This window comes from Hyaena hyaena, unplaced genomic scaffold, assembly GCF_003009895.1.
Source record: "Hyaena hyaena isolate Hyena2069 unplaced genomic scaffold, ASM300989v1 scaffold_16, whole genome shotgun sequence".
Classification (NCBI taxonomy): Eukaryota; Metazoa; Chordata; class Mammalia; order Carnivora; family Hyaenidae; genus Hyaena; species Hyaena hyaena.
The window spans coordinates 2,500,510-2,516,372 of NW_024080650.1; the positions used below are offsets into that span (position 1 = coordinate 2,500,510).

The window sequence follows — 15,863 nt, forward strand, 5'->3', positions numbered from 1 at the left end:
ACATTCCTAATTCCAGCCACAAATATAGAGGGACAGACATGGATTAAAAATGTTAAATGTTCACTGAAAAATTGTCTTTGGTGAAGATGTGAAATTAATGGACCATCTGCAGACTCACACCCGTGTTTTCATTCCAGGAATATCTACAACTTTTGTTTGCTATGTTTAAGATAATATTGTGATTTGTCACTTATAACATTATTTTAAAATTCAACATTATTAACATGTTATTCGAATTCTAAAAAGTAGAAAAGAATAGGTAGCCATGAAAAATTGAGAGAAAAAGGATTTCAAGACTCTTAACTTCTAAACTAAAAGGAATATGCTAGAAAAAGCAAAAGTGGAAGAAAAATATGAACGGTAAAATTTTATTTATTTGCAATAAAATTTCAGCAATGGAAGGGACCTAGGAAATCTATAGTTCAAGCCCTTCATTTTTATCTATAAGGAAACTAAAATATGAAGGTCAAGTGACAAGATCACACGATTTTTAGCTTAGGCTCTACAAATGCTTGGGTAGACTACTTCCTAAGACTTTTGACCCAGCAAAATTCATCTTATTATTCATTTCAGTCTTTCAATGTTTCATAATTACTTTGTTTTCCTATCATTCTTTATATTCCTAAAATATATATTCCAATAGCTTACATCATCTTATAGTTTAAGGCTCTTTGTACATTAGTTTTATCATCTGACAATGCATAATGGAGACAAAGTTTCATAATTATTTCTACTTAAAATGTTTCACTTAAAAAGCGCCACCAACTTTTAAAAGTGTCACTTTAAGCTGGCATGTGGGAAAAAAACCCTCTAGCTATATGCATGGGATTTTATGTAGCTATTTACTCTAGTCCATGAAAAACATACTTACCATGGCAGCCCCTGCATCACACGGTACATGTGTACACGATACAGAGCACCTACTTAAAGAAACACACTCACCAACACATACTGTAAACTTTTGCAAGTATTACAAGGGGAAAAACTTGTTTTTTACTGTAAGCAGACTTCTTGCCAATTTTTCCAGAAAGGCAATTTGGACTGATTTGCTGCTTCTGGCTACATTTTTAATGAAGAAGAAAAATACTGTAGGTTGGCTTAGTTTGATTGTGTTGACAATAGTCTTACTTTAGAAAGTAGTCTTTACTTACTATGCCCAAAGGACTCATTATGATTTTTCTTGTCCAAATGCCCCTTAAGTAAAATTTAGTTGATTTCACATATTACAAATTTTACATACCAGGATCCTCAGATAAACCTTTGACATCATGTGTTACGACCTACCTTCCCTGCACAATCGTTCAATTTATACTAAAAAATTTTGCCACTATGCATAACCCCTATGCCAAATAAATGATCTTAAGTCATTAAAATGAGACTATTGTCAAGATAAGCCAACGCAATGATCAACCATAATTAGTTTTAATTACTGAGTAGTCACAATATATTCTTGGAATAAGAAACGTAATAGGTGCAAAAGACAGCTGAAGTGGCTTTGTCAGTTTTTTCTTTTCTATAATGGTGGCTAAGAGAATGAGTAACAGTGGCTGCTTGCATTTTTCACATGTAACAAGTATTCAATGATCCCAAAGGGAAATGAAATTTTTAAAAAGGGTATTCCATGCTTTGCTTTCTAAACTCCTGCCTAAACCCCTGTTCACATGCAGCCCAAGTGTGCTCAAAGATAAAAATCTGAAGGAAAAGAATCCTTTCAGGAATAAGCATCTTTAAAATAAGAGGGAAGAATCATTTTTTTTCTTTTCCAAATATGAAAACAATCCCCAAATAATAAATCATTGTGAGCAAGCAGACTAGATTTAACAGGTATTCCAAAAGCGTTCAGAAAAGATCCTAATCTATCAACACCATCGTTGAAAAATCTAAGAGGAATGACTTCAAGTTTTCATAGGAGTTAAAACAATGCAGCCACTGAGAGATGGCTGTTATGAAATAATTTTTTAAAAGAATTACTCAAAGCTGGCTATATACTCCTCCAAATGTATTTAAACAACATAAGGATTTTTTAAAAAATGAAACAAAAAGAAAACCCTTATAACTGGTTACTAACAGGTTTACAAAGGTTACAGAAAATGTACAGCTACTGAGAACATTCATTTGTCATTAAAACCAATTTCATAACAAGAATACTGCAGAATATACTTACTATTAGTCTTTTAAAACTCCATTGCAGACATCGTCTGCCTCTGAAGTGGCTACTTCCTTGATTTTTAGTTCTAAAATATTATTATGCTAGAGTTCTGTTTTCCTTACTTGATCCAAACAAATTCATATTATTTTTAATGTTTCCAAACTTAAATTAGTTGCTTTTGAAAGAAGTAAGTTTGTTAAAGACACTGGAAACTAGATAAAGAAAACATACCTTTGGTTCTAAAAAGCACCCTCTGAAGTAGCGGTACTGAACTGATACTCCTCTAGTGAGTACAATGGTTGCTTTCCATAACATGCTGTGACAAAAAAGAATTAGAGAGGCAGCATTAAGATCAAACTAAAGTGCATAAAGCCTTCACAATTCAGAAAATCCCTCAAGCAAGGTCTGTGACCAATACCGTTTATTTATTTCTACACAAAATTTTACTCCAGGCCTACCCAGCACCAGGCACTGGGAACACAGTGATGAATAAGGCAGAAAGAGCCCTATCTTCAAGCAGACTGCTTTCTTGTGAGGGTAGACAAATAATCAAACATACACAGTAAGGGATGTTCAACCTTTCTGACATGCAGGAGGTTTTAGAGGAGAGGCCTCAATGAGGAAGAACTGTCTGATAGGAGTCCTACATAATAAGAGGGAACCTGTCATAAAAGAGCCAGGAAAAGTATTCCAAACAGAAAAAGTAGCACAAAGGTGGAAGCCAGAGTCTGAGAATTCTCTGACTTCTCACCTAGTTAGAGATGTTACAGGGCTAAGAGGCTTTAGGGCTGAGGCAGGCAAGCTATTCTCATGTTCCCAACTGTCCCATGTTCTGACTGTCCTGCCCTGCTTCTCGCTAATTCATTCCTGTAGCCAAGCAGTATCTGTATCTTACTTGTCTCAACTCAAAAGTCTTCCTCCAAACAATGCTATGCTAACAGAGTCTACTGATATTCTAAAGCTTTGACTCAACAGTGAAAGAAATCACTACAATTCATGATTATAACTGCCTCTTACCTTCCAATCATAGACCATAGTGTGATCCAAGGACCATCAGTATCATCTTGGAGCTTGTTAGAAATCCAAATTTTTAGGCCACACCTAGAGACCTAATGAATTAGAAACTCTGGGGGGAAGGTCCAACAATCTGTAATTTAACAAGCCTCCAGGTGACTCTGATGATGAACACCTAAGTTTGAGAGCCACTGTCATAGACCATTACCCAAACATTAATTCAGCCTGAATAGTTCGGTGAATAAACAGCAGCTCCAAATGTTCATCCATGATACCAGATGGCTACTACTGCTCCCCACCTGGCTCTGCCAAGACAGGCTGTAGGGCATTAGCCTGACTCTGACTCAATCCTGGTTCCTAGAAAAAATCCACAACCAGCTGTCACCCATGGCCAACAATTAGATTAATCTGGTAGTAATAAAACACACATGCCTTGGCTCTACCCTAGGAGACTCTGATTTCATAGTTCTGGGTGGAATCTGGTCATATGGCATCTGATCAAACTTCCCAAGGTATCTGAATATATAAGGCTGGTTGAGAATCACTGCTATAAAACAAGAATAGCAAATGCTTGGCACATGTGCCCTCCTACTCTTCCCCGGTAAGCCTCAGAAGCCTTTTCAACACAGCATCCCAGGCAGACTCTACCAACTCTGAGGTGAAAGTATTTCTCACCTCTGCTACCAAAAAAACAGCAAATCTCTAATACTACCTCATTCATAAACAGCCAGACTATGCGAGACTAGCCCCACATGTACAGTAGGATTAGCAAGAAGCTTTGAAACATGTGCTGGGGCCTCTCTCTCAAGCCTTATTCCTCATTCCCCAGGGACAGGATCTAGCTATTTTTTAAAGCCCTCACAAGTAAGTCTAACATACACTCCTCGTTAAGAACCATTGAATGAATGAGAAGAGATAGAAAGAGCAAAGCAATGAGTTTTTTTTACTCCATTTCTCTTAAATAAAGGTTGCAAAATTAAAAATGAACCAGAACTGTTCAGTGACAAAAAAAACATAATCTGATGAAATTTAAGAAAAAGGAAGACAGAGGCAACGAGGTTTAGTGCACCTGCCTGATTTTGAATAGCCCCCTCATATCCTGCCCCAAAATACCATAAAATCTATAAGAGCAAATAAAACCACAAGTGACCCACATTTTCTGCATTATTAGGAAACAATACTATGACCTTCAAATTATCTGTAAGTTGGGAAAAAAATCCTAATAGAGCTGTTGTCACTACAAGCCTATAGGTAGGGAAAGGCTTAAGAAATTCTAAGAAACAGGAGGTACGGAGGCCTTAGAAACAGACCACACTGAGGGGGCACCTGGGTGGCTCAATGGATTCAGGGGACAACTCTTGATCTCAGGGTTGTGAGTCCAAGCCCTGCATTAGGCTCCACGCTACGCATGAAGTTTACTTAAAAAACAAACAAATGCAGAGCATACTGAAATCCAAACAAATGGTATTCTAAGAAAGGGGGCGCCTGGGTGGCTTAGTCGGTTAAGCGTCCGACTTTCGCTTAGGTCATGATCTCACGGTTCATGGGTTTGAGCCCCGCGTCGGGCTCTGTGCTGACTGCCAGCTCAGAGCCTGGAGCCTGTTTCGGTCTGTGACTCCCTCTCTCTCTGACCCTCCCCTGCTCACGCTGTCTCTCTCTCTCTCTCTCTCCTAGAAATAAATAAAAAAAAATTAAAAAAAAAAAAAAAAAAAAAACACCAGAAAGGTGTCCAAGGCAAATGTCTCTTCTATCATCTTGTATCATCTACTTCTTTCCTCCATGTGAAACTGTATGTTTATCTGTAGACATGAATCAACTACATTTGTTTTCTTCAGTAAGGCAAAAGTGGCTGGTCCCTTGAAGTTACGTAGTTAAGTGTTATCTGTTCACATAACTTTGACCAGGTTGGCTGAAAGGGACTTACAGGTCACAGGTCAGCCCAAGCATCCAGAGCAGAGTTGTGTTTTAGGAATGAGTTCAGAAAGACATGAGGTTTTACTTCAGACTAGAATGGCTGATCTGAAACCGGAGGAAAAACCAGCCACTAGAAAAGGATAAACATCTCATTCCTCTGTGATCCGAATATTTACCAATTAACCTTTACTTGCTTCTTATTCTGTGTCTCCCTCTCTCTCTGCCCCTCCCCCACCTGTGCTATCTCTCTCTCTCTCTCTCTCTCTCTCTCTCTCTCAAAAATAAACAAACTTTGGGGTGCCTGGGTGGCTCAGCTGGTTAAGCTTCCGACTTTTACTCAGGTCATGATCGCATGGTTTGTGAGTTCAAGCCTCATATCAGGCTCTGTGCTGACAGCTCAGAGCCTGAAGCCTGCTTCAGATTCTGTGTCTCCCTCTCTCTCTACCCCTCCTTCACTCACGTTTTGTCTCTCTCTCCTTCAAATATAAGTAAACATTAAAATAATAATAAATAAATAAGTAAATAAACATTAAACAAAAGCTGAGAATTGGTTGAGAAAATGTATCACACTAATGACAAATAAGGAAGAGTGTTTTATAGATGTTTTTTTCTTTTCCTTACCTTATGTTATGATACTGTGTTATTTCCCTTTGCTTTGCCATTGGTGCTCCTCTAACTATTTGCTGCAAAGGACCGATTTTTATTTGCTTGCCTGTCCTGCAACCAATACTTCCAGTCTATATATCCAGCACAAGAGACGAGTCCACAATGACACACATGAATGTCCCAGCAATGTCAAATTGCTATAAACATTGCTTGCTCTTAATTTCTGTATTTCTCACATATGCACTAACAATAAAGGTTTTTTCCTCTAGCACTGGCCCACAGGCCACATTTTCAATAGCACTGCTCTACAGGAAAACAGAATTTGAGCTTAATAATCACATAACCTGGTGTTTCTCCCTAGGGCCACTGCATGTGTTTGTATACTATTTAAGATCTCATCTCTCCTTACCTCCTGCACATACATTTTGACAACCCATAACACTTCCAAATATCCCCAAGTGAAGATGTTCCACCTTTACTGTGCACATTCACTGATTCTTTACTGTGTAGATGAGGTAACCTAGGCCCAGGATCACAGTTAACTGAAGAAATGACCAGCACCCAGACCCTCGTTTCCCCAGTACAATGCACCAATACACCCATGCTAAGTTTAGTGCTGTATTTAATACCAGCTGTGAATTCATTTCAGTACACTAGCTAACATACCTGTTCCATTCTCTGCTAAAGGAAATTATTTTATAGACTAAAGCAAAAATTAGATCTTTTATCAAGAACGTGTACTGAGAGGGGCACCTGGGTGGCTCAGACAATTATAAGTATCTGACTTTGGCTCAGATCATGATCTTGTGGTTCATGGGTTCGAGCCTCATGTCAGGCTCTGGGCTTAAGCTTAGAGACTGCTTGGGATTTTCTCTCTCTTTCAGCCCCTCCCCTAATCGTGCTCGCTCTCTCTCTCTCTCAAAAATGAATAAACATTAAAAATAAAATAAAAATTTAAGGAAAAAACATACTGAGAGCCAAAAAATAATACCTAAAAAGTTAAGAGAAAAAAAAAGAGGGGTGCCTGGGTGTCTCAGTCGGTTAAGTGTCCGACTTCGGCTCAGGTCATGATCTTACAGTTCATGAATTCGAGCCCCATGTCGGGCTCTGTGCTGACAGCCAGCTCAGAGTCTAGAGCCTGTTTCGGATTCTGTGTCTCCCTCTCTCTCTGACCCTCCCCTGCTCATGCTGCCTCTCTCTCTCTCTCTCAGAAATAAGTAAAACATAAAAAAAAAAAGAAAGAAATAGCAATATAAGCCCGTTATTTAGAAAAATGGCAGTCACTAACAAAAGAAACAGCCAAAAGCTGAAAATGGTTGAGGGGTAGAAATTGAGAAACAGAGAAACTTGTTTATTTACAACCAATCCGTACAACTACCTCACTCTTTTGCACATGTGAGAATTCTGATAAAAATTAAAACTAAGAGAGGGAAAGTATACAAAGGTATCTTATAAACCCCGCCAAGCTTAAAATGTGAATGTCACAATTACTCTGTAAACTGTTATTTGCCTGCTTACCTTTCACCTGTCTCATTTTCGGGAAGAAGAGCCACAGCATTTTGAGGACTCCAGTTTCCCAAAGCATCACAGCTTCCACATATGGCAAAAACTTCTCCTAAAGAAACAGAACAATCAGTTACAATGGGACAAGTACGGAAGTTTCAAATTTTAGTTTAAAGAAGCAAGAAAGGTGCAGTCAGTCCCACTAGTTCACCTGGACGCAGAGTCCCCTTTAGCAGAGACGGAGGAGCCTCACTGGAGACACGCCCCGGACCCAGGCACCGCACCAACGCCTGTGTGCCTAATTTCACCTACCTCTACAGAACCAGAGCCAGAGAAAAGGAGGGGTATGTAGGGAGGAGTTATTCTTCATTTGTTCAACCACTTAACTGAGCCAGTAACAAGCACCAAGAAGACTAAGTGATCACGCCACAGTTCCTACCTCTAAGGCAGCTTCCAATTTAAAAAGGCAAACACTAAATGCACGTAAGTATTCTAGAGAAATGGTAACCAGTATTTTCCAGGAACTCAAACAGTGGCTATTAACAAGCTAAACATCAAAAAAGTTATTGATGGGAAAGGAGCAATGTAACAACAACAATAGCAAAAAATGCTCAAAACAAAGACTCACAGAGTAAAAAATCCAACTTTCCTTATTAAAATAATGACTACTGCTTTACTTAAACACTTCTCCTCAAGAGACAAACCAAAATACAACTATTGCCTATATCTGCTGAATGTTGTATATTCAGTAAAAGTCTACAATTTCTTGGATATAAGTATGAAGACGTCTTTGACTTATGTATCAATATATTCTCAATTACTATATTAAAATTCAAAAGAAAAAACTGAGCCCAAGTGAACAAAGTTCCAGACAAACTCCTCCACATGCTGAGTAGTTTTTAGGCACTACTCTAGTAAAACGAGAACTATAGTTCTACTGCATGAACACTCTGTAAGCTTGGATTGTCTAAAACTTAACTAAAATCTCAAGTGCGATAGTCATTCAGTAGTTTTCAGGGTTCTAAATACATGTCTGTCAAGCACAGAGTGGTTATGTATAGAGATTTCACATCAAAATACTCACCAATCCTTTAGAGTAACCAGACTGTTTTGCAATTAACTTAGGTTAGCACTACCTTCCCTGAGTAAAAAAAGATAAATACTGTTGCTAAATACAAATATTCATTCCCAAAGTCATATATGTTGCTATGCACATATTCCTCTCTTTTGCACCTACAGATTCTCCTACATTCACATCTGCCACTATCTTCCCTCTAGTCATTAAGAATGAGACCCCCATCAAGCTGACCCTTCTGTGGCTAATTCTGCAGTTGGTCCATTTGCCTGGCATGGCCAAGCTCCTCCTCCTAGCTTAAACTGCTTGTGAACAATTCTCTAAGAGAGTACAATATAGTTCTACAGTCTTCTGTCCACAGAGAAGGCTATACACTGGACTAGAGGTGAGCTCTTGACTCAAGGGAGCCAAGCTATCAGCTGACTAGCAATCTTCAATCTGCAGAATCCTGCCCAGAGATGGAGCTTTACCAAATCTTCTTGGCTAAGAATTTGAAGTTGGACAAACTCACACTCTGTCAACTGCTCTGATGGCTGCTACCAAAGATGCTGGATAAACACAAGTGAACCATTCATTCATTCTTTGAACACATTTACACCTGCTCTGAGGCAGGTACTGTGTTAAGTGCAGCCATTCAGCATGAACACAAAGTCACAGTTTCACAGTGGTTACAATTTATCTATAAATAAAATCGACTCAAATAAAATCTGAAAGGTACTATAAAAAGTCCTGAAACTCTGAATTTCACAGGGATCCTAAACTAGCTAAATGCAGGGTTAAAGTAAGGAGAGTTAAAGGGGAGAAGGGAGGCCAATGATCTAGACAGAGGTAACAATTTGAAAAAGCCCCCAAAGAGGGAAGGAATGTAACAGATTTGAGGAACTGCTCAGTATAGTCAGAGTATATGAAATATGGGGATATATACCCCAGGCATGATACTGTTTTGATTGGCTAGCTTAGACTAAAATTATTTCAAACTGCTTTAGCAGACAGCAAGAAATACAATTAGCCAATAAAATAAAATAAAATCACAAATAGGGAACAAAGGTACCTTAGCCACCTAATCTCATTTTACCAACTTCTTGCACTAGCAAAATTTCCCTCATTTTCATAGTACTTAAAAATCAGAGCCCAACTATCTGTGCAAAATTAAATAAATTCACAGCTTTCTTGGATAACATGAGACTAAGATATTTACTATTTGGGGAAATTTTTTTTTCATGAGTTTACCATACTCTAAGCACATTTCTGACATCAGGCAAGCCCTAAAGATATCTTCATCTAAAAATTAGGCCCATTGTAACAACAAACTCCATATTTAAGACATTCCAGATTTTTTAAAATGCTCATTTAAAATTTTGTTTTAAAAAAAAAAACTTTACAATACCTGGTAAAAGAGTTCCTCTTATTTCAAAGGTAACCTGAGGAGGTGTCATTCTGAATGGATTTATTTTAAAATGTTGTGCTAGAAAGAAGAAGAGAAGATGTCATTTACAATATATAAAAATCTTAACTCTAGAAAGCTACCACCAAGAAACAAATTTAAAAACCTCAAATCTCAACTGTGAGCAAAAGATTTCAGAAAATTTATATATAAAGACTGGATTATTTAAGAAGTACCTAGCAATTTTTAGGGCCTAATGTTAAAACCTATTCTGTGTGTACAGGCCAGAAAGACTGCAAAACGAGTGTGTCCAGACTTTTTTTAAGGATTCAAGATTCTCTGGTTACAAACTTCCTTTCCTGATAAGCAGCTATTCTGAACTCAACCCATCTTTCCCGACCAGGCTCCTGTTATGAAGAAAAAAAAGCAAAACAAAAACAACAACAGCAACTTTAGATAGAAAAAAAACTTGGCTCAAGAGAGGATTTCTACTTCAATAAAGTTTCAACTTTAATAATAACAAGGAAACAACTGAAGAACTTAAGTACCATTCACTGAAACAAACTATAACTGTTCAGCAACAAGAGGGAGATTCTGCTTCTAAGTAACATCGCTAACAATTTAAAAAGAAACACCATGCCTGGGGGGTTCAGTACGTTGAGTGTCTGAGTTGAGTCTGACTTCGGCTCAGGTCATGATCTTGCCGTTCATGAGGCTGTGCTGACAGCTCAGAGCCTGGAGCCTACTTCAGAATCTGTGTTCCCTCTCTCTCTCTCTGCCCTTCTCCGGCTCATGCTCTATTCCTCTTTCTCTCAAAAATAAAAAGACATTAAGAATTAAAAAAACAGAACACAAAACTCTCCCCCATAAATCATTCTCTTCAGATTTTCTATGTATTAATCATAGGACTGTCATTACTCTAGTTCTGTAGACTGGAATTAGAGTCTCGACTCTGCAATCTATTACCAAACCCTGTTGATTCTAATTGATCTTACATCCATGCCTATCTGTCTACAGTCTGAACTTCATTAAAAATCCTAAGTATCCTAACCTGTGTTTTGGCTTCTAAATGTCTTCCCAAGGATATATTTTATGTCAGTTAGAATATTCTTCCTCATGTCCCTGGCTTGAAATTACTGTGATTACTTATAAAAATCTAAACCTGTAAGCCTTTGATGTCCTATCCACATTTTCTCTTTCGCTGATTTTTCATTACTTCATTGTTTTTTCCAGCCAAACCAATCTGTTTACATCCCTTAATTTAAGTACCTGAGGGAAGATAAACAGATTTTTAAAAATATATACAATATTAATCTTAAAGTAGGTTATGTAATTTAAATAGAGAAAGAACCCATACTCTACAGAAAGGAAGATCATATTCTACATAACTTCTCCAACTCCCTCCAAATTTCACCTGATGTTCCTACAAGAATTCCAATGCCTCTACTCCAAATCATTTCATTAATATACCAGCATGTTATCTGCATTTATACATTACTTTATTTTAAAAAAATCAGTTTTTAATCATAAATCATAATTATCACAGCTATTCATTCATATGTTTTCCCCTTTCCATCCCCATGAATACACGCACAACTCTGCGATGGGCACTTAATGAACACTGCTACTCCAGTAACTACACTTCAAAGTCAAGGTGGATCTACAGCAGCAGTTCTGGCTGGGGGAATACTGCTGCATCTAGCGGGTAGAGACCAACAGTGTTGCTAAACACCATGCAATGCACAGACCAGCTCTCCACAAATCATTATCCAGCTCCAAATATTAATATAGCTGAGGCTGATGAACCTGATCCAATGGGGACTGCTATGAAGGTCAAGAACCCAGGCTCAATGTTAGCTACGTATTATTTATCATCCCACTTTCATCCATTATAAGATGCAAATGTTGAATATATTAAGCAAGACCATCAGGAAATGTGGTTTCATACCACCTAAATACAGAATTCCCTATTTGACAACTCTACTATTTCAATTAGAAAATCCAAGACTGTGCACTGGAGAAAAACCTGTCCGTGATCAAAATAATTTCTAAGATGCCTTAATTCACTTTCTGTGTCTAAGAATAAACGACATCTATTTAAAGCGTATAGATCCAGTTCTAGCAAAGAATGTTCTAAATCTAAAAATAGCTATACATTGTTACCCCTCATCAACCAATCATAATCCAAATATCTTATTAGCTCTCCTTTAACATGACATATGAATCTGAGTATAACTCTAAGAGTAAGAATAGTCCTTTCCTAATAATTAAAGAGGACTGAAACACTGCAATCTTACATTTAATTATTAATGTCATATAAAGAAACCTCAAGGCTAGCAAAAGAGCTTGGCTTTATGTAACTGAATTAATCTTGAGACACAGCAAAAAGCCCCATCATCCAGCAAAACTGCTGAATAACCAACCTCAATCTCTACCCAGAACTTCTACTTTCCCCCAGTGTTTATGGTCACAGTTTTCAACTAAGACTACAAAATCTTGTATACATCATGTCATAGGTGGTACTTAACTATTTTTGATCAATTTTAAGTATCTATTTTAGCCAATTTTAGGGAAATCAAATATAATTATTACTATATATTAAAATCAACTAGTACCAAATTACCTCTAAGTTTCTACTGCATTAAACGAGAAACTTACACAATAAATTTAATGGAAGAATTCAACTAATTATTAAAACGGACTTTCATTCTTAAGGCTGCTTCTAAGAGTGGCCATAGTAACTTGGCTGTAAACAGCTGCAGTAAATGTACTATATACAAAACTATATACACAACCACAAAAATACCGCCCCAGAAAAACCTCCCTGGACATCAACAAAAGCATCATTTTCCGCTTGGATTGCCCAAAGTCCTAAGTCTGGTTTAATTTCCACCCTTCCTCCTCCCACAACTTAATGCCATACCAAATGAAAGCCTGGGGAGCTGCTCCTACACCAGTTTACTTGATCGCGGACAGAGGCCAAAATTCTGGTGCAGGACTGGCGCACAAAACTTGAGCACCGAGTTATCACCAAAACAGTGACAAAGTAAAATACTGTCCTGTCACGAAACGCAAAATTTACACACCCACCAACACTTCCTCTTCTTCCAAACAAGCCAAAAACAACACAACAACAACAAAAAACAACCAAACCAAAACCATCCCAACTTGGAGGGGGGAGGTCTTCCAGATATACACAAAACAAGATGAACAATGCTAGTCCTTTTATGTACATGAGCTGACTGTAAATGTTATTTAACCAACTCAATTTGTTTTATATATAACCTCCATTCTGTGCTTTTTGAAGGTAAACACAAACAGTATTCTCCTGAGATTTTGAGTAGCATTTAACACTATTTTAACTTTTTTAAAGACTCAAGCAATTAGTAAAGTCTGACATTGCAATTTACATTCAAGAAATATTTCAGAGTTTACTACCTGGCAAAACAAATTCTACTCTATTCTTTTTGTCAAATAAAATTACCCCAACACATGACCTTAATGGTTTACCAGCTTGGGGAACAAAAGGGATTTTTAAGCAAACCAAAGGTACAGGGACATTTAGTTTAGAGCTACACTGAGGTCAGAGATATTTTTAGCTAAAGTGTGTTTTTCTGGTCAAAAAGAACATCTCTGTCTTCCTTCAAATTTAAAACAATAAATAAATAAAAGCATTTCCAAGTCTTGCTCTTTCCTAGACTCCAGCAGCTTTGGTCCTCATAACTGGCTATAAGGAATACACGAAACGCCAAGGTTTTTCAGAGTCAATTTCTGTTCATCGTGTTGTAGGATCATTACAACCCCACAATTCTGACCCCAGTACAGGTGAGCCAGTATTCTGATCAAACATATACAGACATGAATGGATTTTTATAAAAGAAAGCATTTCTGGAGATTTCACTAACATTAACTCCTTTGTTCAACTCTGTAAACAATGCAGTAAAACTTTCCCAAACGTTTTCGACTTCACTTGGTCTTGCTATTATTTCACGTACAACTCACATACTTTTCCTGGTGAAGTTACATGCAAAGATTTGATTCACCAACCTACTTTTTCTACGTATCAAATTTGGTCCACTCTGCCACTGTGAGATTTCTTCTGTGGTCATTATTCTTCTGAACACAGCTCTCCTAAATCTTACTTTGTCTAGAATTCTGGGTCTCCTAGGGTCTTAAGTCCAGAACAGATGAGGCCAGGTGTAGTTTGGTCTATTGGCTTCACCCTGAGTTATTCGTATCCGGTACATCAGGAGTTGACAGAAGGACTGAGAACTTGTATCTACTTCTCAGCTAAGTCACAACTGTCAAATGTAGCAACATGGAGGGACATGAAGGGGCAGAGGAGCGGGGAGCTGCTGGGGACAAACAGGGAGAGCCACAGGGCAGTATGAAGAAAACATCCTCAGGTCCAAACATCCTGCTCGATTGGACCTTTTTCTACACTGGCGCCGCATCAGACTACCCAGCTGCCTCAAAATGAAAGAATTCTCTACAATTCAGGACGGAATCCGTGCATGATTCACTTTATAACCGGGCAGTGGGTTTCCCGCACAAGTCATCAAGGCGATCTGAAGGGCTCTGGGAAAGTACAGCTTTGGCGAGAAGGTGCAGCTCTCCCAAAATCGTATGGACAGCAAAGATGTCTATTCTTGGAACCTCTTCCCAGGACAGGAAGGCACTTTGGGCTTTTTCTGGAATATAACTGAATTATACAAGCATACCTTCGACTATGCGGTTGGGCAATTTCAGAAAATAAGCAGTTGCCCAAACACTATGAATTACTTCTAGACGGATCGAGTGGTGGTGGGCGAGGGGCAGGCTGAGGGTTAGGGGCACACAAACGACTTCAGCGCCAATTTTTGTTTCTTCGTTCCTTAAGTCCGTGTCCTCGTGGTGGTCTTAGGCTCCGTGCATTCTGGTACATGGAAAAGACTGTACTTCACACATTTTTCAGAGGGGAACTAATAAGCACCAGGCGGCCCAGCGGAATCGCGGCAGCAAACAATAAAAGTCGGATAAACAGAGACTGCCCACCGACGTGGGGGCGCGAAGGTCCAGGCCGCTGTTTCTCCCCCGGGAGGTGGGGGCGGGGGCAGTGCCCGCCGGGGCCGGGGCACCCTGCCCACCCCTCGCCCCGCCACGTCCCCGGCCGGGCCGCCCTGACAGCTCGACCGCCACGTGAGCTGCCGCCGCGGCCCCCGTACCGAGCGCCGGGCCAGGCCTGGCGGCCCGCCTCACCTGCCAGGTCCGCGGGTCCGCGCCGTCGCCGCCGCTACCGCTGCACCCAGAGAGCGAGGGCCGCGGGCCGGAGAGGCCCGGCACCCGCCGTCAGCGCCTCGCCAGCGCTCCCCCAGGCAGCCCGCGGCGGCGCCGAGCGGCAGGAAGCGGCTCCGCTCAAACCGGTTTCAGCTGCTCCAGACCAAACCGCCAGGCCATCCCGCGGGGCGGGGCCGGAGGGGCGGAGGGGCGGGGCGGGGAGTGACGTCACGCCGGCGCCGTCCTGGCCAATCGGCGGCGGCGCGCGGGGGGCGGGCTTGCGCGTTCCTGGAAAGGGAACCGGCGGCCGGGGGCGGCTGGGCATCCCCGGAGTCCCCGCCGTGAACATTTTCCGAAGACCTCGCGCCGCGGCGGGACGCCGCGCCTACACCCGGGTTCGGGACCTAGACGCGTTCCTTGGCTGATTCGCGAAGCCGCTTGAGGACGACCAAATGTAGAAGCCGGAACTGCAGTTCTGAATGCATTTTTTTGCCATTCAAAAGTGATGGAAATTAGCAAGCCTAATGTTTTCTGGAAACTTTCTTTCGTTACAAGACAGCAAGCACATTTGGGCCAAACCTTTAAAGTTGAAAACGATAATTCGGTGACCTAAGATGTTTGAGCGTTTCTATTACAAAGCAGAGTCACCTGGCAGCTCTCAAATTCGCATTCTCAGGACCTTTTCAACCCTGCCTAATCTAATTTACGTTTAATGAGATCCCCAGGTTATTTGTATGCAAATTAAAGTTTAAACGAACTTTTCCTAAAGCAAGAACGACCCTCTCTGCAAAGGTTGTACTTTTTTATTTTCTGAAAAATCGACGCTACAAGGGAAAAGAAAAAAAAAAAGGTCAAGTTTTTTTCTCTCCTTTGATGGTCCCAGAAATATTAATCAACATTTGCCACTTAACAAACTTAAATTGTTACCTGTCCAAGCATCATAATTAACCTCTGGCTAACCT

At 39.9% G+C, this 15,863-nt stretch overlaps 1 protein-coding gene across 7 annotated transcripts in view; it reads right to left on the reverse strand.

Moving 5' to 3' along the window:
- GPCPD1 (glycerophosphocholine phosphodiesterase 1) overlaps positions 1 to 15,044 on the reverse strand; it is a 52,108-nt gene extending 37,064 nt beyond the window's left edge. Inside the window, exons 1-4 of one of the 7 annotated variants that reach the window (XM_039224018.1) lie at positions 14,884 to 15,044; positions 9,649 to 9,726; positions 7,202 to 7,298; positions 2,381 to 2,465 (exon numbers count right to left, since the gene is read on the reverse strand). In XM_039224018.1, coding sequence (XP_039079949.1) covers positions 2,381 to 2,465; positions 7,202 to 7,298; positions 9,649 to 9,697 — 231 coding nt within the window. In that variant the 5' untranslated portion in view covers positions 9,698 to 9,726; positions 14,884 to 15,044. Of the gene's footprint in view, positions 1 to 2,380; positions 2,466 to 7,201; positions 7,299 to 8,270; positions 8,328 to 9,648; positions 9,731 to 10,288; positions 10,304 to 12,568; positions 12,705 to 13,692; positions 14,312 to 14,883 lie in introns of those variants that run through there. The other 6 variants (XM_039224034.1, XM_039224037.1, XM_039224011.1 and 3 more) reach the window with 6 other exon arrangements.
- Between the last annotated feature and the right edge of the window lie 819 nt (positions 15,045 to 15,863).